Genomic DNA, 23,268 nt, shown 5'->3' on the forward strand with positions numbered 1-23,268 from the left:
ATCCAAAACACAAGGCCAAGTCGACCTGTCATTGGCTACAGCAAAATAAAGTGAAGGTTCTGGAGTGGCCATCTAGATTGTAAGCTCTAACGAGCAGGGCCCTCTGATCCCTCCTGTATTGATTTGTATTGTAAGTGTACTGTCTGCCCCTTAATGTTGTAAAGCGCTGCACAAACTGTTGGCGCAATATAAATCCAGTTTAATAATAATAATAATAATCTCAGTCTCCTGACCTCAATATCATTGCGCCACTCTGGGGAGATCGCAAATGTGCAGTTCATTCAAGACAGCCCAAGAATTTTACAGGAACTGGAGGCTTTTTGCCAAGAGGAATGGGCAGCTTTACCATCTGAGAAGATAAAGAGCCTCATCCACAAATACCACAAAAGACTTCAAGCTGTTATTGATGTTAAAGGGGGCAATACACGGTATTAAAGCGGAGTTCCACCCAAAAGTGGAACTTCCGCTCATCAGATTCCTCCCCCTCACCGGTGTCACAGTTGGCACCTTTCAGGGGGGAGGGGGGTGCAGATACCTGTCTTAGACACTTCCGGGAATAGATTCCCATGGGAGTCACGCCCCCTCCCGCACTCCCCCGCTGTCTCCTGGGAAAGACACAGGTCCCAGGAGATAGCGGGGACCATTGAGAAAGCGCAGCGCGACTCGCGCATGCGCAGCGCGACTCGCGCATGCGCAGCAGGGAATCGGGAAGTGAAGCCGCAACGCTTCACTTCCTGATTCCCTCACTGAGAATGGCCGCGGCAGCACCCGAGGATCGAGGGACGGTTCGGTCTTGGGTGCCGACATCGCTAGACCCTTGGACAGGTGAGTGACCTTATTTTAAAAGTCAGCAGCTACAGTATTTGCAGCTGCTGACATCTAAATTTTTTTTTTTTCGTGGGACTCCCGCTTTAAGAACTGGGGTATGTAAACTTTTGATAAGGGTCATTTGGGTTGTTTCTGTTGCCATTATAATTTATAAAGAGTAAACACAGTTGATTGATAATAAATGGCTTCAGCCACCATGAGTGAAAGAAAAGTTTTTGTGTTATCATTCATATTTAGGGATGAGCCGAACATCCCCCAGTTCAGTTTGCAGCAGAACATGCGAACAGGCAAAAAATTTGTGCGAACACCGTTAAAGTCTATGGGACACGAACATAAATAATCAAAAGTGCAAATTTTAAAGGCTTATACGCAAGTTATTGTCATAAAAAGTGTTTGGGGACCTGGGTCCTGCCCCAGGGGACATGTATCAATGCAAAAAAAAAGTTTTAAAAACGGCCGTTTTTTCGGGAGCAGTGATTTTAATAATGCTTAAAGTGAAACAATAAAAATGAAATATTCCTTTAAATTTCGTACCTGGGGGATGTCTATGGTATGCCTGTAAAGTGGCGCATGTTTCCCGTGTTTACAACAGTCCCTGCACAAAATGACATTTCTAAAGGAAAAAAAGTCATTTAAAAGTACCTGCGGCTATAATGAATTGTCGGTCCCGGCAATACACATAAAAGTCATTGAAAAAACGGCATGGGATTCCTCCACAGTCCATTACCAGGCCCTTTGGGTCTGGTAAGAATATTAAGGGGAACCCCAAAAATCCATACCAGACCCTTATCCGAGCATGCAACCTGGCAGGCCACAGCAAAAGAGGGAGGATGAGAGAGCGCCCCCCCCCCTCCTGAACCGTTCCCCCACAGTCCATTACCAGGCCCTTTGGGTCTGGTCATTATAGCCGCTAATACTTTTAAATTATGTTTTTCCTTTAGAAATGTCATTTTGTGCAGGGACTGTTGTAAACCCGGGAAACATGCGCCACATTACAGGCATACTATAGACACCCCCCCCCCCCCCCCGGTATGAAATTTAAAGGAATATTTCACTTTTATTGTTTCACTTTAAGCATTATTAAAATCACTGCTCCCGAAAAAACGGACGTTTTTAAATTTTTTTTTTTTTTTGCATTGATACATGTCCCTTGGGGCAGGACTGGGTCCCCAAACACTTTTTCTGACAATACCATGCATATAAGCCTTTAAAATTAGCACTTTTGATTTCTCCCATAGACTTTGAAAGGGTGTTCCGCGGCTTTCGCATTTGCCACGAACACCCCAAATTGTTCGCTATTCCACGAACAGGCGAACACCCGATGTTTGAGTCAAACTTACGTTCGACTCAAACATCGGGCTCATCCCTATTCATGTTCTCTGAAAAATGGCCAAGAAATCATAAATTCTGCCAGGGTATGTCAACTTATGAGCACAACTGTGTATATATAGTGCCTTGATAAAGTAAAAAGTATTTCTTGAAATTTTCCACATTTTGTCATGTTACAACCAGAAACGTAAATGTATTTTATTGGGATTTAATGTGATAGACCAACACAACGTGGCACATAATTGTGAAGTGGAAGGAAAATTATAAATGGTTTTCATTTTTTTTTTTTAATAAATAAATATGTGAAAAGAGTGGTGTGCATTTGTATTTAGTCTCCTGTACTCTGATACCCCTAACTAAAATCTAGTGGAACCAATTGCCTTCAGAATTCACCTAATTAGTAAATAGAGTCCACCTGTGTGTGATTTAATCTCAGTATAAATACAGCTGTTCTGTGAAGCACTCAGAGGTTTTTTAGAGAATCTTAGTGAACAAACAGCATCATTAAGTGCCGGTTCACACTGGTGCGATGCGAGAAAACTGCAAATCCACTGCGTGTTCCCACATCGCATGTCAGTTCACACTGCCATATGCGAATTGCTGGGGAGTGTCAATACATTGTTAACGACACCCCCAGTTCAGCTTTCATATCGCACTGCGAACTGACAGTTCGGACATGAATCAGATCGCATATGTGTGAACACATATGCGATCCGATTCTGGTCCGAACAGAAAAAAGGGTCCTGTGCGTGTTTCCACCGAATGCGGTGCGATATCAGCCATACTATCTCTATGGCTGATATCGCACCGCACAGACATCGCATGTAATGTGAACGGCAGTGCGCTGCGAATTACATGCGATGTCTGTGCGATGTTTGGCATCGCACCAGTGTGAACCAGCACTTAGGCCAAGGAACACTCCAGACAGGTCAGGGATAAAGTTGTGGAGAAGTTTAAAGTGGGATTGGGTTATAAAAAAATATCCCAAGCTTTGAATATCTCACAGAGCACTGTTCAATCCATCATCCGAGTATGGCACAACTGCAAACCTACCAAGACATGGCCATCCACCTAAACTGACAGGCCAGGCAATCAGAGAAGTCGCAAGAGGTCCATGGTGACTCTGGATGAGCTATAGAGATCCATATCTCAGGTGAGAAAATCTGTCCACAGGACAGCTGTTATGCCCTGTACACACGGTCGGATTTTCCGACGGAAAATGTGTGATAGGACCTTGTTGTCGGAAATTCCGACCGTGTGTGGGCTCCATCACACATTTTCCATCGGAATTTCCGACACACAAAGTTTGAGAGCTTGCTATAAAATTTTCCGACAACAAAATCCGTTGTCGGAAATTCCGATCGTGTGTACACAAATCCGACACACAAAGTGCCACGCATGCTCAGAATAAATAAAGAGATGAAAGCTATTGGCCACTGCCCCATTTATAGTCCCGACTTACGTGTTTTACATCACCGCGTTTAGAACGATCGGATTTTCCGACAACTTTGTGTGACCGTGTGTATGCAAGACAAGTTTGAGCCAACATCCGTCGGAAAAAATCCATGGATTTTGTTGTCGGAATGTCCGATCAATGACCGACCGTGTGTACAGGGCATTAGTTGTGCACTCCACAAATCTGGCCTTTATGGAAGAGTGGCAAGAAGAAAGCCGTTGTTGAAAAAAAGCCATAAGAGGTCCATTTACAGTTTGTGAGAAGCCATGTGGATGACACCGCAAACATGTTAAAGAAGGACCTAAAAGCAAAATGATATGTGTGGCGAAAAACTATGATAGCATATTTATATGTTAGAATGGCCCAGTCAAAGTCCAGACCTAAATCCAGTTGAGAATCTGTGGCAGGACTTGACAATTGCTGTTCACAGATGCTCTCCGTCCAATCTGACAGAGCTTGAGCTATTTTGGGCAAATGGGCAAAAATTTCACTCTAGATGTGCAAAGCTGGTAGAGACATACCCAAAAAGACTTGCAGCTGTAATTGCAGTGAAAGGTGGTTCTACAAAATATTGACTCAGGAGTGCTGAATATAAATGCATGCTACACTTTTCACACATTTATTTGTAAAATAAATTGAAAACCATTTATTTTCCTTTCACTTCACAATTATGTGCAACTTTGTGTTGGTCTGTCACATAAAATCCCAATAAAATATATTTACCTCTTTGGTTGTAACATAACACAAAATGTGGAAAATTTCAGAGAGTATGAATACACTTCCTCGAAAACCCCCTGTAGCTTTAAAAGCAATGTTCCCAATGGATTCAGCCTGATGATGCCAAGAGGGCAATAAACCAATGCCTAAATAATGATGTACGCAATTCTGAATCACCTGCAGAAAGTAATGAAAAAATTACTTCCAGGGATACAAGTACTAATGATGGACAATAATAGGCTACTGGTTATAAGTAGTGAACAGGAACATGGAGTGAGGCAATTGTAATATTTGTTTGAACCTATTATCTATTCAAAATAAGTGTTTCAAAGGATTACTGTTTGATATTACAGTAGAAACATGACCACCATGACTGTTTGCAGTTGTTTTTGTGAAATTACTTGTTACCCTTTATTACTTGAAAAGATCTATAGATATATAGTCAGTTTAGGCTTTATTAAAGTGGTTGTAAACCCTGTTACACCACTTTTACCTACAGGTAAGCCTATAATAAGGCTTACCTGTAGGTACCATGAATATCTCCTAAACTTGCACAGTTTAGGAGATATTCACTATAACTGCTTGTGCCGACGTCATCTTCACATGCGCACTGAAGAAACGGCCCGCTCGTGGTGTTTTTCAGTAGCTGTATCGTGACCGACTGCTCCCACGCACATGCGCAGGAGTGACGTCGTCGCGGCTCCAGCCAATCAAAGCGCCGGAGCCCGCAAACCCGGAAATAACACACAATCCCTGTCCAAATCATGCCGCCTTAGCCTCCGCAACATTTCCAGAATACGCCCCTTTATAACTAATGACACCACCAAGCTTCTAATTCACTCCCTGGTCATCTCTCGCCTTGACTACTGCAACTCCCTCCTCATTGGATTACCTTTACATAGACTATCTCCCCTTCAGTCCATAATGAATGCCGCTGCAAGACTCATCCACCTTACCAACCATTCAGTGTCCTCCACCCCTCTCTGCCAATCCCTCCACTGGCTTCCACTCACCCAACGAATAAAATTCAAAGTACTAACAATAATTTACAAAGCCATCCATAACTCTGCCCCCAGCTACATCACTAACCTAGTCCCAAAATACCAACCAAGCCGCTCTCTTTAGTCATCCCAAGACCTCCTACTCTCTAGCTCCCTTGTCACCTCCTCCCATGCTCGCCTTCAGGATTTCTCCAGAGCTTCTCCCATCCTTTGGAACTCCCTACCCCAGTCTGTCCGACTGTCCCCTAATCTATCCATCTTTAGGCGATCCCTGAAAACCCTTCTCTTCAAAGAAGCTTATCCTGCTTCTAACTAACACTGTTTTACTTCCTCCATCAGCTCATCCCCCCCACAGCTATTACCTTTTGTATCAATTGACCCTTCCTTTTTAGATTGTAAGCTCTAACTAGCAGGGCCCTCTGATTCTGCTTCTACCAAATTGTAATGTAACTGTAATGTTTGCCCTCATGTTGTAAAGCGCTGCGCAAACTGTTGGCGCTATATAAAACCCGTATAATAATAATTATAACTCAGGGAGACATGTCGCCGGTCACAGCTGTGTGGGGACCGCTGCAACAGCTTTAAACTCAGGTAGGTATTTTATAATGAGCTAGTATGCAATGCATACTAGCTCATTATGTCTTTGTCTTGCAAGTTTTTTTTTTTTCTTCTAAGTTTACAACCACTTTAATAGTAGAACTAATGTTGGTTTAGGGGTTGCAGCTACCTGCAGGGCTGTAGGCAGCCACTGTAGAGTATGGAGACTTCCCATAAATTGGTTGGAAATAAATTAAAGCGGATTTCCACCCAAAAGTGGAACTTCCTCTCATCTGATTCCTCCTCCCCTCTGGTGCCACAATTGGCAGCTTTCAGGGGGGAGGGGGGTGCAGATACCTGTCTAATACAGGTATCTGCACCCACTTCCTGGAATAGACTCCCGCGGGAGTCACGCCCCTTCCCGCACCCCCCGCTGTCTCTTGGGAAACACACAGGTCCCAGGAGATAGTGGGGACCAGTTAGGACATGCAGTGCGACTCGTGCATGCGCAGTAGGGAACCGGGAGGTGAAGCCGGAATGCTTCACTTCCTGATTCCCTCACCGAGGATGGCGGCGGCAGCTGCCGAGCCCCAAGCGACTGATCGGCTTCGGCTGCCGACATCGCTGGACCCTGGGACAGGTAAGTGTCCATTTATTAAAAGTCAGCATCTGCAGTATTTGTAGCTGCTGGCTTTTAATATTTTTTTTTTTAGGTGGACTCCCGCTTTAACAATATGGCCTTGATTGTGTCACTCTTTTAATCACTTCAGCCCTGGAAGATTTGGCTCCTCAATGACCAGAGCACTTTTTACAATTTGGCACTGCGCTGCTTTAACTGGTAATTGAGCGGTCATGCAATGTTGCGCGGTCATGCAATGCGATTTTTAATTTTTGCGATATAAACAGAAAAAGACCGAAAATTTAGAAAAAAAATATTTTCTACTTTTTGTTAAAAAAAACCCAATAATTTCAATTTAGGCCAAAACGTATTCAGCCACATATCTTTGGCAAAAAAAATGTCAATAAGCGTATATTTATTGGTTTGCGCAAAAGTTATAGCGTCTACAAACTAGGGTACGTTTTCTGGAATTTACGCAGCTTTTAGTTTATGACTGCCTATCTCATTTCTTGAGGTGCTAAAATGGCAGGGCAGTACAACCCCCCCCCCCAAATGACCCTATTTTGGAAAGTAGACACCCCAAGGAAATTGCTAAGAGGCATGTTGAGCCCATTGAATATTTTAATTTTTTTTGTCACAAGTGATTGTGTAATTTTTTATTTTTTTTGTAATTTTTCACTAAATGATATGACATGCCATGGTTATATGTGAAATTACACCCCAAAATACATTCTGCTGCTTCTCCTGAGTATGGGGATACCACACGTGTGAGACTTTTTGGCAGTCTAATTCTGCGTACACACGATTGGACATTCCAACAACAAAATCCTGGATTTATTTCCGATGGATGTTGGCTCAAACTTGTCTTGCATATACACGGTCGCAAAAATGTTGTCGGAAATTTCGAACATCAAGAATGCAATGACGTACAACATGTATGACGAGCCGAGAAAAATGAAGTTCAATAGCCAGTGCGGCACTTCTGCTTGATTCCGAGCATGTGTGGAATTTTGTGTGTTGGAATTGTGTACAACCAGCTCTCAAACTTTTGTTGTCGGAAATTCCAACAACAAATGTCTGATGGAGCCTACACACGGTCGGAATTTCCGACAACAAGCTCACATTGAACACTTGTCGGAAATTCTGACCGTGTGTACGCGGCATAACTATGTACAGGACTCCGAAAACCAAGCACCGCCTTCAGGCTTTCTAAGGGCAGAAATTTTGGATTTCACTCCTCACTGCCTATCGCAGTTTCGGAGGCCATGAAATGCCCAGGTAGCACAAAACCCTCCAAATGACTCCATTTTGGAAAGTAGACACCCCAAGCTATTTGCTGAAAGGCATGTTGAGTATTTTGCACGTCTCGCTTTTTGTCACAAAGTTTTGAAAATTGAAAAAAGAAAAAAAAATGTTTTCTTTTCTTTCTTCATTTTCAAAAACAAATGAGAAAAATGTTAAATACTCACCATGCCTCTTACCAAATACCTTGGAGTGTCTACTTTCCATTGTGGGGGGTTTTGTGCTATCTTGACATTTCAGGGCCTCCGTAACTGTGATAGGTAGTGAGGAAGTGAATTTACAATTTTACACCCTTAGAAAGCCTAAAGGCGCTGATTGGTTTTCGGGGTCCTGTACATGGCTTGGCTCCCAAAAAGTCTCACATGTGGTATCCCCGTACTCAGGAGAAGCAGCAGAATGCATTTTTGGGGTGTAATTCCACACATGCCCATGGCATGTTTGAACAATATATCATTTAGTGACAACTGTGCGCAAAAAAAAAAGTTTGTAATTTTCCAGGAAACTTGTGGCAAAATATAAAATATTCCATGGACTCAACATGCCTATCGTCAAATAACTTGGGGTATCTACTTTCCAGAAAGGGGTCATTTGGGGGGTGGGGGGGGGTTGAACTATCCTGGCATTTTATGTACAACATTAGAAGCTTATGTCACACATTACCCACTCTTCTAACCACTAAGACAAAGCCCTTTCTGACACTTTTTGTTTACATGAAAATTTTTTTTTTTTTGCTAGAAAATTACTTTGAACCCCCAAACATTAAATATTTTTGTGGAAAAAAAAACACTTTTTTTATTTGAATGCACTAAAACACACTATATTGTCCAAATGTTGTTTTTTTTTTTTTTTTTTTTAACTGTGGAGGTGAAATCACCTCCTACAGCGCTGGAGCTGCTGATTTAAGTATCGTGAGAGCAAACGCTGTTGCTGTCAAGATGAATAAATCAGTGCTGCAGCTGAATGGCGTACCTGCTAAGCAAATGATGGTTAACAATAAAACAAAGTAACATTACAGTATAACAGAAAGACTGAAGATACCTGCAAAGCAAATACAATAAAACATAGTAAAAATAAAACATTACAGTTCTAAAATACAGGAACAATAGAGAGAGAACAATAGAGCGGACAATAGAGATCAAACATAAGAGAGAGAACAATAGAGAGAGAAGAAAAATAAAATCACAACTATTTTTGGCTTTTTTATTTAAAAATTTTTTTGTGTTTGTGTTTTTTTTTATTTCTTTTGCACTTTTATATAAACTGTAAACCTTCCAGATTACGGTCTCTCAAAATGTGATGACCATCTCATCATTCAAGACCCTGTGTAAGTGTGCCCTAGGACTATGTAGTGCTGTACCCTACGCTAATACTCCACTAGTGTGTGGTAGCGTTTGAAACAGTCACCGATGCAGAGACCGGGTTGGTCTGGACAAGAGGGACAATAAAAGCGGGTGTCACGCCTAAGTCTGCGTTTTCTGCAGACACAATATCTTTGGGATGTTCTGTGGGCAGGGGTACCAGGGAGGACATACGGAAAATGCCTATCATGCAGTCAGCTCAATTTGCGTTGGGAAGGTGGGCCATAGCACTGTCTGGAAACAGAAGGGCTGTGATTATCTCTTCCTGGAATTTTAGGAAGGCTCCAGTTCGCCCTGAAGCTTTGTATAGCACAAAAGCATTCAGCAGAGTCAGTTGGAATAAATATACAGACACTTTTTTTATACCAGCATCTGGCCTTATGGGCAATTACGTACGGTGCCAACAACTGGTCGTTGAGGTCCACCCCTCCCATGTTAAGATTGTATTCGTGGACACAGAGGGACTGGTCTCCACAACACCAGTCACCATAGGAATTTGGTCTGTCGTATCTGCGTGATCCCTCCACTTCATTGCTAACAAATGATTACATTTCAAGCAGGCTCTCTCCCCATCTAAGTCGGGACTCTACAAGCCGTTGGGGGAAGCCCCGGCGATTAGTTTGCACAGTGCCACATGTGCCAATTCAACAATCGAAAAGGTGACTAAAAAGTGGCACGCTTGTGTAATAATTGTCCACGTACAAGTGGTACCCCTTTCCGAATAAGGGTGACACCATGTCCCACACAATCTTACCAGCACTCCCTATAGTGACTATCTCTTTTCTCGTAAACCATAAAACTATATGTTTAGCCTGTTGCCCTGTCACAAAGCTTATACATCTTGACTGCATATCTGGCACGCTTGCTGGGAAGATACTGTTTGATAGACAAGTGGCCAGAAAACATAATCAGGGACTCATCAACGCAGACAACTTGATCAGGAGTAAACAAGGCTGCAAACTGCTGGTTGAAGTGGTTTATGAGGGGCCGAATTTTGTGGAGCCGATCATATCCAGGGTCCCCCTGAGGGTGACAGAGTTCATTGTCATTGAAATGCATGAACCGCAAGATCTGGTCATGGAGGCAGAGAACACGGGCATATGGTGAACTGGGTCAGTGGACCAATATGACCGCAACTCACTTTTTTTTTACTATGCCCATGAGGAGGGATAGGCCCAGGAAGGTCTTAAATTCGGAAACCGTAATAGGTTTCCAATCTCTGGCAAGGGTCAACTGGGGATTAGTGGCAATGAATTGACCAGCATACAAATTGCTTTGGTCCACAATAGATCTATAGAAAAATAGCGAAAAAAATTAAGTTACGTAAAATCAACAGCTTCCACCTGAATTCCGGGTTGGACAGTGAATGGGGGAAGTACGGGTGCTGCAGAAGTGGTGGGCTCCCAATTCGGATTGGCTAATGCAGCAGGAAGGGCACTATGCGCTCAACGAGCCTGTGTTTGTCTTCTTCTTGGTGGCTGCGGGACACTACTTGTGCTAGCCACCTCACCAGCTTGAACTGCACGTATGGGACTCGCCACATCACCAAGTGTTACTGCAGTGCTGGATGTATGACCAGGATGTACTAGGCTGCTGTGCTTGCCAGTTCACCAGAAGGATGAGCGGCACTAGTACTGGCTCTCTGCTCCATACAAGAGCCCTGCGGTTCTTGCACCTCAACACCAGAAGAACGGGGTCGGGTATGCCTGACCTTGACAGGGACCACTACTCTGTCGTCAGAGCTATCTGTCAGGGTGCCGCTGCTGTCTACTGGTTCGTATTCTGAGCTAGAATCGGACAGATGGGTGACTTCCTCTTTACTCTCATCTGTCAGGCTCAGAAACATGTAGGCCTCTTCACTAGTGTACCTTTGATTGGACATTTTGGTCTCTAAATTTACTGGTACACTAGTGAGACTCAAAGGAAAAAAGAGCACCTGACTGTCAGCGACTGCTTCAGACGCTACCAAAAAAACTTTTAGCGTTCGCAGGGATCAGGCCTGACTCTGTGAATGCTGCAGTTATGTGTTTAGTGTTTTGTAAGTGACAGTGATCGATTGATACTGCACTTGGGTGGGCTGGGTTTGGCGGAGGGGCTAAACGCAGGTGCTAGCAGGTATCTGGGCTGATCCCACTAATGCTTCGTTTTTGGGAACCCTAAACTACTGGGGACGCTAGTATATTTATCTGTTCGGATGCTATACAATTAAGGGAGGTGTATGGTGCGTACGTGGGTGTTAGCGCTACTGGCACTAATCTGATGCTGCCTGGGCCGACGCAGACCCTGACTGACGCTAAAACCTTACGCTATGAAAATATATCTAGCTAACCAGCATCACCTGTGACACTAATACGTTGATCACTGGTGACGGGGTGATCAAGGGGTTAAACCTTTATTAGAGGGGTTTAGGGGGGCTCCCTAGACTTATCTGGGCCTACCGTTATGTACCCTAACACTGATTATTGTCACAAATGACACAACTGAGGGGGGCTCGATCGGGGGGTGACAAGTGTGCCTATGTTTACTGTGTCCGTGTAGTGTTGGTGCAACTTACTCGGAGATGTCTTCTCTCCTCTCTCTGGAATGGAAAAGAGTTCCACGGGGAGAGATGACATTGCTTCCTATGCCTGTGTTTACACTTACACAGGCAGGGGAGGATTTCATTCACCAGAACCAATCACCAGATCCAGGCCAGAAATCATTGGCCTGGGCCTGTGGACTGATTGGTTCTGAAGAGAATGCGAACATCGCGGGCGTGCGCCAAACGTACAGCAACGACGCTTCGCCCAGTCGAGCCAACCTGCCGCAGTATAACTACGGTAGCTGGTTCAGAACTGGTTAAAGCTAAAGTTTAATCTGATCATATTTTGCCCCTACTGGTTCCCCTTCCCTTCATCAACATGCTATTTTTTTTTTTTTTTTTTATAAAACAATTCAGTTTGTCTTTGAGTTAAGTTATGAATAATAGAAAAATGCTTTGATGTTTCGATTTCAGTCTGGAAGGGTAGGCATTCTTAGGCAGGTTGCATTTGCATGAAGACTGTCCTAGATAATGTCCATATGTGATGCTAAGCCTTCATGACTGAAGCCACTAAAATCCAATGAATGAAATGGTGTAAGCAATGAACAGTAGTCTCGGAGAGTGGAAAGTTCTAGATGATGCTGAATGTCCTCCAGCCAGGAAATGAGGTGGGCTTTACGTGGCTTGCTGTAGCTCCCAATGCACGTTGTGAGAAGTGGTGAAATCAGACTAAGCACTTTCAGTGCAGGAGAGGAGCCTGTGCAACTGTGCAAGACTGAAGGTAAGGCTGGAGCTCAGCTTTAAAGCCCCCTGGAGCTCGTGCACTCTGCTTTTACTGTTCATTCCAAGAAACGGAGAGGTACTGACTGCTCGGGCCTAGCTTTGACCTTTTCCCGGTTTGCATCAATGGAAGCATGTTCATGAAGTGTTAGTTAGATGTCTTGTATCATTGTATGTGTTTAGATCTAACTTCAATACAATTTTTCTGTTCTAGAGCCAGTTAAGTGTAAAAGTATGCTTGTTTTTCAATGGTGCTTTCTGGCCGCTCATTTCAGCACAAGGCTTTAAGCTCTGCTTGGTAGCTCATTGTTCACAAGTGATGTCTTTTACTAGAGCAGAAGAGAAAACGCTGGAGCAGGATGATATGAGGGGGCAGCATTGTGGAAAGGGCTGAAGACAGAATACGAATTGTTCTCATCAAAGGTCCCTTGTCATTGCTGCATGACACCCTCTGAGGCCTTCATAAAAAGGAAAGATTATTTAAATGGCAGGCTACACAACACATCTTTGACAAATACACATCAGTTGTTTGCTTCAATAGTAGTTAGATTGAAAACTGACATTTTTTCCAGTTCCTTTTTAATGTTATGCTGCCACAATTCTCTTTTGTCCACTTTTAATTAGATTTATCAATCTGGAATTTATAATATATTATAGAATTATTATACATCAATGTTCTAATTGTATATAGTGAAACCCCAGTCAGTTAAAGGATAAGTGCACTTTTAAAAGAAAATTGTACTTTTATATTAAAGTCCTGTAATTCACCCCTGGCAGAATTAACGCCCTCCACCTCAGCTTCTAATGCACAGTACCTCTGTAGTAAATCTGTGCACTTTTCAATGTTTTCTTCAACTTGGGCAGAAATCCTGTATGGTGCTGGCCATCCCTGTAACCAGTGAACCCTCATCGACTTGTATACGGCCATGTCGGAAACAGCAGGCCTCATACAACCCTTACATATTCTATCTTAAAGAAAACATGATTTTGTCTAGAGTTACTTTTTGAAGAAGGACATACTTTTTTCCTGCTAAAGGGGTTGTAAAGGCTGATTTTTTTTTCTTAAAATAATAAACATGTTACAGTACCTGCTCCTTGTGATGGTATTGCACAGTTGTCCCCCCCCCCCCTGCAGACGTCACTTTCCCTTTTCTACTTTTTTGCAAGTGCCCCCATAGCAAGCAGGCTGCTGTAGGTGCACGCAGGCATGCTCCCTAGCTGGGCTGTGTGCATCCATAATCACACGCAGAGTGGCTTGGCCAAATCCCCGCTTCTTTACATTAGGACTTGTCTGACAGCAGCAGTAGCCAATGGCCTTTGAAGAGGGTGGTGTGTCCCTTCACTCCAATCAGCTCTCAGATTACACTTAGCTGTGTGCTCTATTTCTGCAGTGTGTGTGTGTGATACTGACAAAACTCCTTTTAGTTTGTGTGTGTAGTGGAAGGCTGTAAAGAGAAGACTGTAGATAAACAGGTACCACTTATGTAGGAGAATTTGCTTAATCTCTGTATCACCCGAGGACAGGTTTGAGCTCATGTAAGGGTTTACCACCACTTTAAGCCTACTACTTATGTGCTAAAAGCTCCAGGGCTGCCCTCCTCCACCGCTGGTCCCATTGGCCCCAATGTCCTCTTCCTGGTTAAATGATTTCCAGAGTCATTATACTCACATACTCTAAGCTCAGACCCTCGTATATACACCCTTTGGCAGGAAAGATTTGTTCAATTGAGACTAGTGTAGTAGCTGCTGGAATGTATTGCTATGGGCTTGTGTTTTTTTGAATGGCAGCATTCCTCTCCAGCTGTCAAAATTTACAATACAAGCTGCTAGCTACTACAATAGTTATCTCCTCCAGGCTAGCTGGTGTTGTAGGGTCAGTCTTTTATCAGTGCAAAGATGGGAGCAGAGGAGGCAAGGGCTGCATGGCACTGGGGGCTGCAAAATGGAAAAGGGCTGTGTCTTCAGTGAAGCGGCAGGAGGCACTGACAAGAAAGCACATGTACAGGCCAGTCTGAAGTTTGGTAATGAACATCTGAATGATTCAGAGGAGAACTGGGTGAAAGTGTTGTGGTCAGATGAGACCAAAATCGAGGTCTTTGGTATCGACTCGACTCGCCATGTTTGGAGGAGGAGGAATGCTTCCTATGACCCCAAGAACACCACCCCCACCGTCAAACATGGAGGTGGAAACATTATGCTTTGGTGGTGTTTTTCTGCTAATGGGACAGGCCAACTTCACCGCATTAAAGGGACAATGAATGGGGCCATGCACTGTCAAATCTTGGGTGAGAACCTCCTTCCCTCAGCCAGGGCATTGAAAATGGGTCATGGATTGGTATTCCAGCATGACAATGACCTAAAACACACAGCTAAAGCAACGAAGGAGTGGCTCTTGAAGAACCACATTAAGGTCCTGGAGTGGCCTAGCCAGAGGAGGATAGGATAGGATTCTCCCATAGAAAATATGTGGAGGGAGCTGAAGGTTCATGTTATCAAACATCAGCATTGAAACCTTAGGCCCCTTTCACATGTGTGGATCCGTATTCAGCCATCCGCTTGCTCAGCAGGGATCGCCCCGTTGATCCCCGCTGAGCCGGCGGATGACCAGTCCGTCTCTGCACATTGTGCAGAGACGGACCTGTCAGATCTCCACTCTCCTTTATGGGGGGATCGGATGATTACGGACCCCCTGTCCGTTTTCATCTGATCCGCCAGACGGATGGAAAATAGGGTTTCCATCTGTCTAGATTTTGCGGAGCGGATCGGAGCGTATTGGATGTCAGCGGACATGTCACCGCTGACATCCGTTGCTCCATAGAGATATATGGAGCGACCGTTCAGATCCGCTGAAAAAACTGACAGGCGGATCTGAACGTTCCGCATGTGTGAAAGAGCCCTTAATGACTTAGAGAGGATCTGCAAAGAGGAGTGGGACAAAATCCCTCCTGAGATGTGTGCAAACCTGGTGGCCAACTACAGGAAACGTCTGACCTCTGTGATTGCCAACAAGGGTTTTGCCACCAAGTACTAAGTCATGTTTTGCGAAGGGATCAAATAGCTGTGTTTTTGTTTTGTTTTTTGAGTTTTTTTTTTCTGTTTGTGAAGTTTCATGCAATGACACTGTTTCCACACTCTTACTTGTTTAGGAGTTTATGTGCTGCGTGTGGCTTGTTTCACAAGTGCTCATGAGTGCTATAAATGTAGGTACTGTACTTGTGCCATAAATGTGTGGGAGAAGTACTCAACAATATAATTTCTCCATAGAGCAGATAAGCTTGAAATTTATAAAAATGCATGATAATTTTTTTTTTCTCTGCTAAGCATTCATATTAAAGGGGTTGTAAAGGTAAAAATTTTTTCACCTTAATGCATTATATGCATTAAGGTGAAAAAACTTTTGACAATACCGCCACCCCCAGCCCCCCCGTTTTACTTACCTGACACCTCGAATCTCCGCTGCTCGTTCCCGTCATCTCTATTGCAGCTCAGCCTGGTCGCTGATTGGCTGCAGTGGATGGATTGAAAGCAGCGCAGCCATTGGCTCGCGCTGCTGTCAATCACATCCGATGACGCAGCGCGCCGGGGGGGCGAGGCCGAGTAATACAGCGAGCGGCTATAGCCGCCGGCTGTATCACGGGAGCGCGCCCGCAACAACTAACCACCATGCGAGGGAGCTCGCATTAAGGTGGTTATTTCTTGCGGGGAGGAGCTGAAACAGCTGCCGAGGGACCCCAGAAGAGCAGGTTCGGGGCCACTCTGTGCAGAACGAGCTGCACAGTGAAGGTAAGTATGACATGTTAGTTATTTAAAAAAAAAAATAAAATTACCTTTAGAACCCCTTTAAGGCCCCAGCCTAATGTGTGATACTATACAGAAATGCTGCGTGTCCTACTAATGTAGCTGAGCTTCCACAAAAATGTGAACTAGCTACATTGTAATGAATGGTATTTTTTCTTTATGCTGCTGGAAAACAGACAAGTGCTGTGTACAAAACACATACGAGTTTGCATGGCCTCTGGCTATAAAAATAGTATGCATTGATATAATGAACATCTGGAAAACGTGGATCGTTAGGCTTGGTTCACACTAAGCAGACTACAAAGTCCCATGATTTTCAGTGCTACTTTGGAGTTAGACTTTGAAAGGACTTTTACACTCTGTGGTATTGAAGTCGTGTCAAAGTTGAATCAAAGTAGTGCAGGAACCTTTTCTAAAGTCGGAACAACGTCAGTAGTGCTAATTAAGACCATTCTCGTTAATCAACATGGGATATCACGTCACGCAACTTGGGGTCTCACAAGTCGGATCTTAAGTCCCTGCAGTGTGAACCAAGCCTAAGCATTCTCATCTCTTTTTTTTTTTTTTTTTTTTTACCATGTATATTTTGGGTTGTGAACCTGTACCCTGTATCCTGTATTGCTTCAGCACGAGGGACCCATTGAAGCCTGCAATGGAGTAATTACAATCATTTTCAAATCCTTGCTTCTATACAGTTGACTCTTTGATTTTTTTTTCTTGGATATGTAAAATTAGATTTTTTTTTGTTTGTTTTTTTACTTCATAGTTTTTGAAAATGAATTAAAATGTGCCGAAGATGAAGAAGAAGAAGAGGGGGAAAAATTTGAGTTTGATAGTGGAGATGATGCTCCAGAAGCTGACAGACAACCCATTCAAACTGGTGATCTCATTGACTTGGACTTTAAACTTCCAGATCCTCCAGGTAGGATGATGTTTTTAAAGTGTATCTAAACAAAAAAACATAAATGCAATACATTGAAGATTACTGGTCGTTGGTGTGGTAGCTGCAGTGGTTTTCTTTTTTCAAGTTTAATTTGTTTTATTTTCACCTAATAATTTTGCAAATCACACACTTCATGTTCCTGGGTGGCTTGGTCACTCCTTTACTAATCTAAGGAGGATTAGGTTGTCATCCTAGCCTACTCTTCTGATATGGACAAGAAACATGTTTGTATCTCTTCATCTTGATTACATGGAGAGGGGAGGGGGCAGGACAAATTGGTAGTTTACAGGAGATGGCTAGAAAGGAAGATTTTCTTCTGTACAGCTCACAGAAAGTGACAAGGATTCTACATTTCTGGCAAGATCAAGATGGCTAGAAAACTAAAGCAGCCTTCATATCTAAGGACTGTAAGCTGCAATATTTTGCATTTTTGTTCTGAGGTTTGGTTAGCTTTTAATATAATATTTTAGAAAAATAAAGATGAATGTTATAATGACCACTTCCTCTCTGTGAAATACTTTTTTTTGTTTTATTCTTGTCTCTGCTTCCTATTGTATGTGTTATATCTTCCAGAACTGTGTGTTGTAAAGAAACTTGTTGCAGACACACCATTGCATGTGATGTGACATTATTTAAGTCTAATGCTGGCCATACACTATAAGATAAATCGGCCGAACTTCGGTCATTTAGGCAGTTCGTTCGTTTTTCGGCCAGTTAATTGGCACAAAATTGATAATCGTTGCGACGTTTTTGAGCTGAAAAAACGAAGGACAAGTTTGGAAATTTTCTGCCGAACGAACGATAAATTGAAAGGTTAATGTGTTTCCTGTCCGAACTGTCTGCATTAGGTATATATTAAAAAAAAAAAAAAAAAAAATGCATTCATTTATGTCCACTGAACGATTTATCGGTCATTACATGATGGCACTATCGTTTGCGCTCACGGCCGAATGTTCGTTTTTCGAAAATGGGTTTGGTCGATTGTTCGTACAGTTTTTGGTCAGCATAACTTCCTGCAAAAGTCCTGGATAGAGCGGGGAAGTTTTAAAATTTCTGTCAGGTTTTTGTTTCTGTCTTTGATTTTATTGCAAAGATTTTCTCTTACTTCCTGTCCCTGTGACACTTGTACCAGAAGTAAAGCCTGGCACACACGGGCCAAAAATCGGCTGTTTCAACAGAAACTGGCTGACATTCGGCCTGTGTGTACAGCAGCCTGTCTGACAGAAGCTGGCCGAACATCCCACTTCTGTCAAACGGCATGTTGGAAAAATAGTAGCTGATCAGCATCCAGTCAGCGGTTGCAGCCAATGGTGGTGTGTTTTGGTGGAGGGGGGGGGGTCACAATAGCTTAGTGAATAGCCTGTAAAGGTCACTGCATAAATGTATAATATGACATTTGTTAAGTGGCTAGCAGATTGACTAAATCCTTGAGAATTCTTGTGTTACCATTTGAATGGATTTTACAAAACATTTTAACATTACACCAATATTTCTGAACCTTGCATGAACATAACAAACGAGGAGTCCCCAAAAATATCCCACTCTTTTAAAAGCAATATTCTCCATGTTTATCTTTGCTTAAAGCGGGGTTCCACCCAAATTTTGAACAATATCTGTATGTATTCTCTTCCTTGCCTAGATGCTGACATGCCGTTTAAAAAAATTTAAATCGCCGTAATTACCTTTTATTTTTCTATTCTTCTTTGCACTTCCTGGTTCTCCTCCCGTGGGAGTAGGCGTGTTTCTAGCCTCTCCCAGACTCCTGGGAGCTAGTCTCAGGCTTCCCAGGATGCCACTGAGCATGTGCGGGAACGAGCGGTGAATGCTGGGAGCACAGCATTCACCACATCCAGGAAATAAATGCTTGTGGGCTTCAAATGCCCACAATGAAGATGGAAACCGCCTGCAGTGAATAATATAAGTTATTCTTTCCGACGAAATCTGACACAGGCGGACATATTACACACAATATGTGAGTATGTAATGCTGAGAAGAAAAGTTTGTGAATGAACTAAAAAAAAAAAAAAAAAACGATAGATAGGTGGACCCCCGCTTTAACTGACCAAATGTAACCTTTGAGGTAGGTTTGCACTGATACAGATACTAGTATCTGTATCGATGCCAATACTGAGCATTTTCTTAATGATGCTTAATTCGATACCTGGACAGTCAGGGGTGACTGTGCTCCTCGGTCCCCCTCTGTCCTCGCTCAGGATGGAGAGCGGAGGAAGGAGCCGGTAAATATTTAATTTACCGGCTCCTTCTTTTTCTGAGTGACAGTTATGAATGAACAGAGGAGCCGTTAAATATATATCAGTTTATGAATGGAGAGGAGCCGTTGTCTCCTCTCCATTCATCTTCAGTGCAGCTGAGGCTGCAGAGAAAGGAACCTGGGAATCACTGTCCTCAGTTCCTTTCCCTGTCTCAAAAGGGAGATGTCAGGGTTCTGTTAAGACCCCTGATATCTCACCAAAGCCACCCCCAACAGGGCTAATAAAAAATAAAAAAAAATAATTGTAATGAATAAATATTGAAAAAGGTTAATTTGTAAGAATAATAAAAAATAAAATAAAAAAAAAAACACACTGACACTGTCCACTCACCCCCCCCCCCCAAAAAAAAAAAAAGAAAGCATTGTAAAAGAAAAAAAATTTGTAAAAAATAATTGTAAAAAAATTTGTAAAAAAAAAAAAAAACTACTGACACAGTCCATGCATCATCAGTGTTGCATATTAGTGCCACTGTCACATGACATTAAAAAAATATCAGTATCGGTACTTGTACTCGGTCCTAAAAAAGTGGAATCGGGACAACCCTACTTTGAGGCACAGTAGCATATTCATAAGACATACAGCTGAACATTAGCTGGTGCATTTTTATAGTGCATTACCTTGGATTTTGTATGGTGTAAAGCTGGCCACGGAGTAGATTTTTGTTTGGAAATATTTTGTTTAGAGAACGTTTCATTTGTTAATGGCTAGTGCATTCAAATAATCATTCATTTTAGACCACAGGGACAAGAAAATGTGAAGGAACAGGATGGAAGTTTTTTTCTTGAACAAAATGAATTTCAAACAATAAATGAGTTTTTTTTTTTTTTTTTAGTCCATTCACTCCAAAATCGAATGTTAAAAGTATTGTTTTTGAAGTACTTGCAAACGACATTCATCAAGTCATTAAGTGTACTTATTTTTCGTGAGAATATTTGATCAAAAATCCACTAGTGTATGGCCAGTTTAACCACTTCCCGACCGGCGCACGCCGATGAACACCGGCAGAATGGCACGGGCGTACCCGTATGTCCCTTTGAATTTGCTGCCGTGCCATTGCGTGCGCGCCGGCCGGGAACTCTGTGAGTCGGGTCGCGGGTCCCGCAGACTCGATCGCTGCGGGGATACCCGCGATCGCCTCACGGAGAGGATCGGCAGCAGAGATCAGTGATGTGTTACACGTAGCCACGCCCCCCCCCCACAGTTAGTAACACGCCCCAGGACATACTTAACCCCTCCCTAGCGGTTAACCCCTTCACTGCCAGTGTCATTTACACAGGAATCAGTGCACTTGTATAGCACGGATTGCTGTATATACGACAATGGTCCCAAAAATGTCCGATGTGTCCACCATAATGTCGCAGTCACAAAAAAAAAAAAAAAAAAAATCGCTGATCGCCGCTATTACTAGTAAAAAAAAATTATTAATAAAAATGCCATTAAACTATCCCCTATTTTGTAAATGCTATAACTTTTGCGTAAACCAATCAATAAACGCTTATTGCGATTTTTTTTTTTTTTTTTACAAAAAATATGTCGAAGAATACGTATCGGCCTAAACTGTTTTTTTAAATATTTTTTGGGGATATTTATTATTACAAAATGTAAATTTTTTTTCAAAATTGTCGCTATTTTTTTGTTTATAGCGCAAAAAATAAAAACCGCAGAGACGATCAAATACCACCAAAAGAAAGCTCTATTTGTGGGGAAAAAAGGACATCAATTTTGTTTGGGAGCCACGTCGCACGACCGCACAATTGTCAGTTAAAGCGACGCAGTGCCGAATTGCAAAAAGAGCTCTGGTCAGGAAGGGGGTAAATTCTTCCGGGCTGAAGTCGTTAAGATTAGCAAGACTGCCAGCTGGAGCTCTCCATAGTGCTGATACGGTGCTCTATTTTTACTTGGCATTGTTATCCCTAAATAGGGAGCAAATGCTCCCCATCCTGTATTCTTAGCTAACAGCTACTGAAAGATGTGAATGATATTTTATTTCAAACCAAATATTATGTTAGATCAGTGGTTTCATAGGAAGCCCTGGAGAGGCCGCTCCCTTTCACTGCACACACATCTGGTGTCTTGGGATGGTGGAATTCAAGGTGAGCCATGCCATGTTTGTATAAATATTTTTCATGAAGAAAATGAAAACTGATCTCCAACTGCTGAAAGTGTGCAATAACAAAAAAGCAATTTGGATTTTTATGGGTATAAATGCAATTACATCTCATGCCAGGTTAGAAAGTGTTTAGCATAATACAACATATGTCCAGGGATTGTAACATTTGGAAACAAAGTGAAGATTACTGTAACCTATCCTTGTAGAACAGATGTTGGCATATGTCAGGAAATATGCCTTATAACCCGGATGAATGTTGTCCAGCAAAAGTGTAGTAAATATATGTGCGAACCTGTAGATATAGATTATAGCTGTCAATGTTGTAAATAATTTCCAGAGACATGGTTAAAAAGCACATATATTGCAAAGTCTCAGACAATCCACTGAGAGGGAACCAAGGACATTGACACTTCTGAAAGTTTTGTCTTCCCAGACTTCGGAGAACCGTTCCTCCTTAGTGGAGCAGTGTCAGCAGCGCAGGCAGTGGGAAAGATAAATATTTACAGCCTTTTTTTTTTGCAGGGTATGCTTTTGGGCACTTTTAAAATACATGCAAGATTTACTTTAATTGTTGATATTTTTTTTTATTTATATGCTTCTTTTATCAAAAGAAATTCAACAGGTTATAAAACGCTTCATTGTGAAGTTCACATGAAGGTACATCAAACATGTTTGCTATAAGTAAACCAATATTTCATATTTAATTTAAAGGCTGTTAAATATTAAGAACATGTTACTCCTGTATTTGGGGTGTAACATGTAACGTGTTCCTAAACCTCCTCACCCCCGATTTTCCTTCCCATGACCACAGGGCAGTGGTTCTTGTCCCCACAGCTGTTGTCATTTTTAAAAACAGAGACCTGTAAATGAATAAACTGCAAGTTCCATCTTCCTCTGTGGCAGATAGACTTGCAGTTTTCAATAGACTATGAGCACGCTCATCAGAGCACTGGTAGTCTATTCTCATATCATTCAGCTTTCAAACTCAAAGCCTATACACAGAACTGACAGGAGCATGACATTGCACCTCCAATCCACTGATCGCAGGTGCAATGCTTTGCAAGCTCCTTAAAAAATAAATAAATGCACAGTTTTTTCCTGCAAAATGTGAATTTATTATTTTTTTTAAAGGTGTACTCAGCCATTAAAGAGTATCTACACTTTTCTTGAGAAAAAAAATCTTGGTGATCTATGTACATTGCAAGGACTTTAACAAACTTCGTAGCAGAGTCCTACCTGCTTCTGTTCTACTGTGCCCTTGGAGTACTGATTCCTGAATGGGAGTGTCTGTGTTCAATATAAACAGCTCATGCACTTGCAGTGTACTAATACTAATGAGGAAAGTTGCAGTCTGCATCCTTTTAGAACTAATTAACCCTTAGCCCTGGTTCATACCAGTGCGATTTATCATGCGAATTGACAGTTCAAAATCACATGACAAGTCGCGCCCCATTGCCGGCAATGGAACTGTTCAAATTGTTGCGACTCAAGTCGCAGCAACTTTGAAAAAGATTCCTGCACTACTTTTTTGCAATTTCATTGCGACTTGCATTGACTTGTGTTAAATGAAGTCGCAAGCCGCATTGAATGGACAGCTTTGAAATCACGCTGAAGTAGCGTGATTTTAAAACTGCACTGGTGTGAACCAGGGTTTAAGGATTATTTCACCAAAATATAATTCTTAATACATTTGTAC

General features: G+C 42.4%; 1 protein-coding gene across 3 annotated transcripts in view; it reads left to right on the forward strand.

The window, feature by feature from the left end:
* The window catches only part of ARHGEF10 (Rho guanine nucleotide exchange factor 10), a 276,309-nt gene that overhangs the window by 80,464 nt on the left and 172,577 nt on the right, over positions 1 to 23,268 (forward strand). For all 3 annotated transcript variants that reach the window (XM_073626640.1, XM_073626639.1, XM_073626637.1), the window contains one exon: positions 17,013 to 17,168. In XM_073626640.1, coding sequence (XP_073482741.1) covers positions 17,013 to 17,168 — 156 coding nt within the window. The remainder of the gene's footprint in view (positions 1 to 17,012; positions 17,169 to 23,268) is intronic.

Source organism: Aquarana catesbeiana, linkage group LG04 (genome assembly GCF_042186555.1).
Source record: "Aquarana catesbeiana isolate 2022-GZ linkage group LG04, ASM4218655v1, whole genome shotgun sequence".
Classification (NCBI taxonomy): Eukaryota; Metazoa; Chordata; class Amphibia; order Anura; family Ranidae; genus Aquarana; species Aquarana catesbeiana.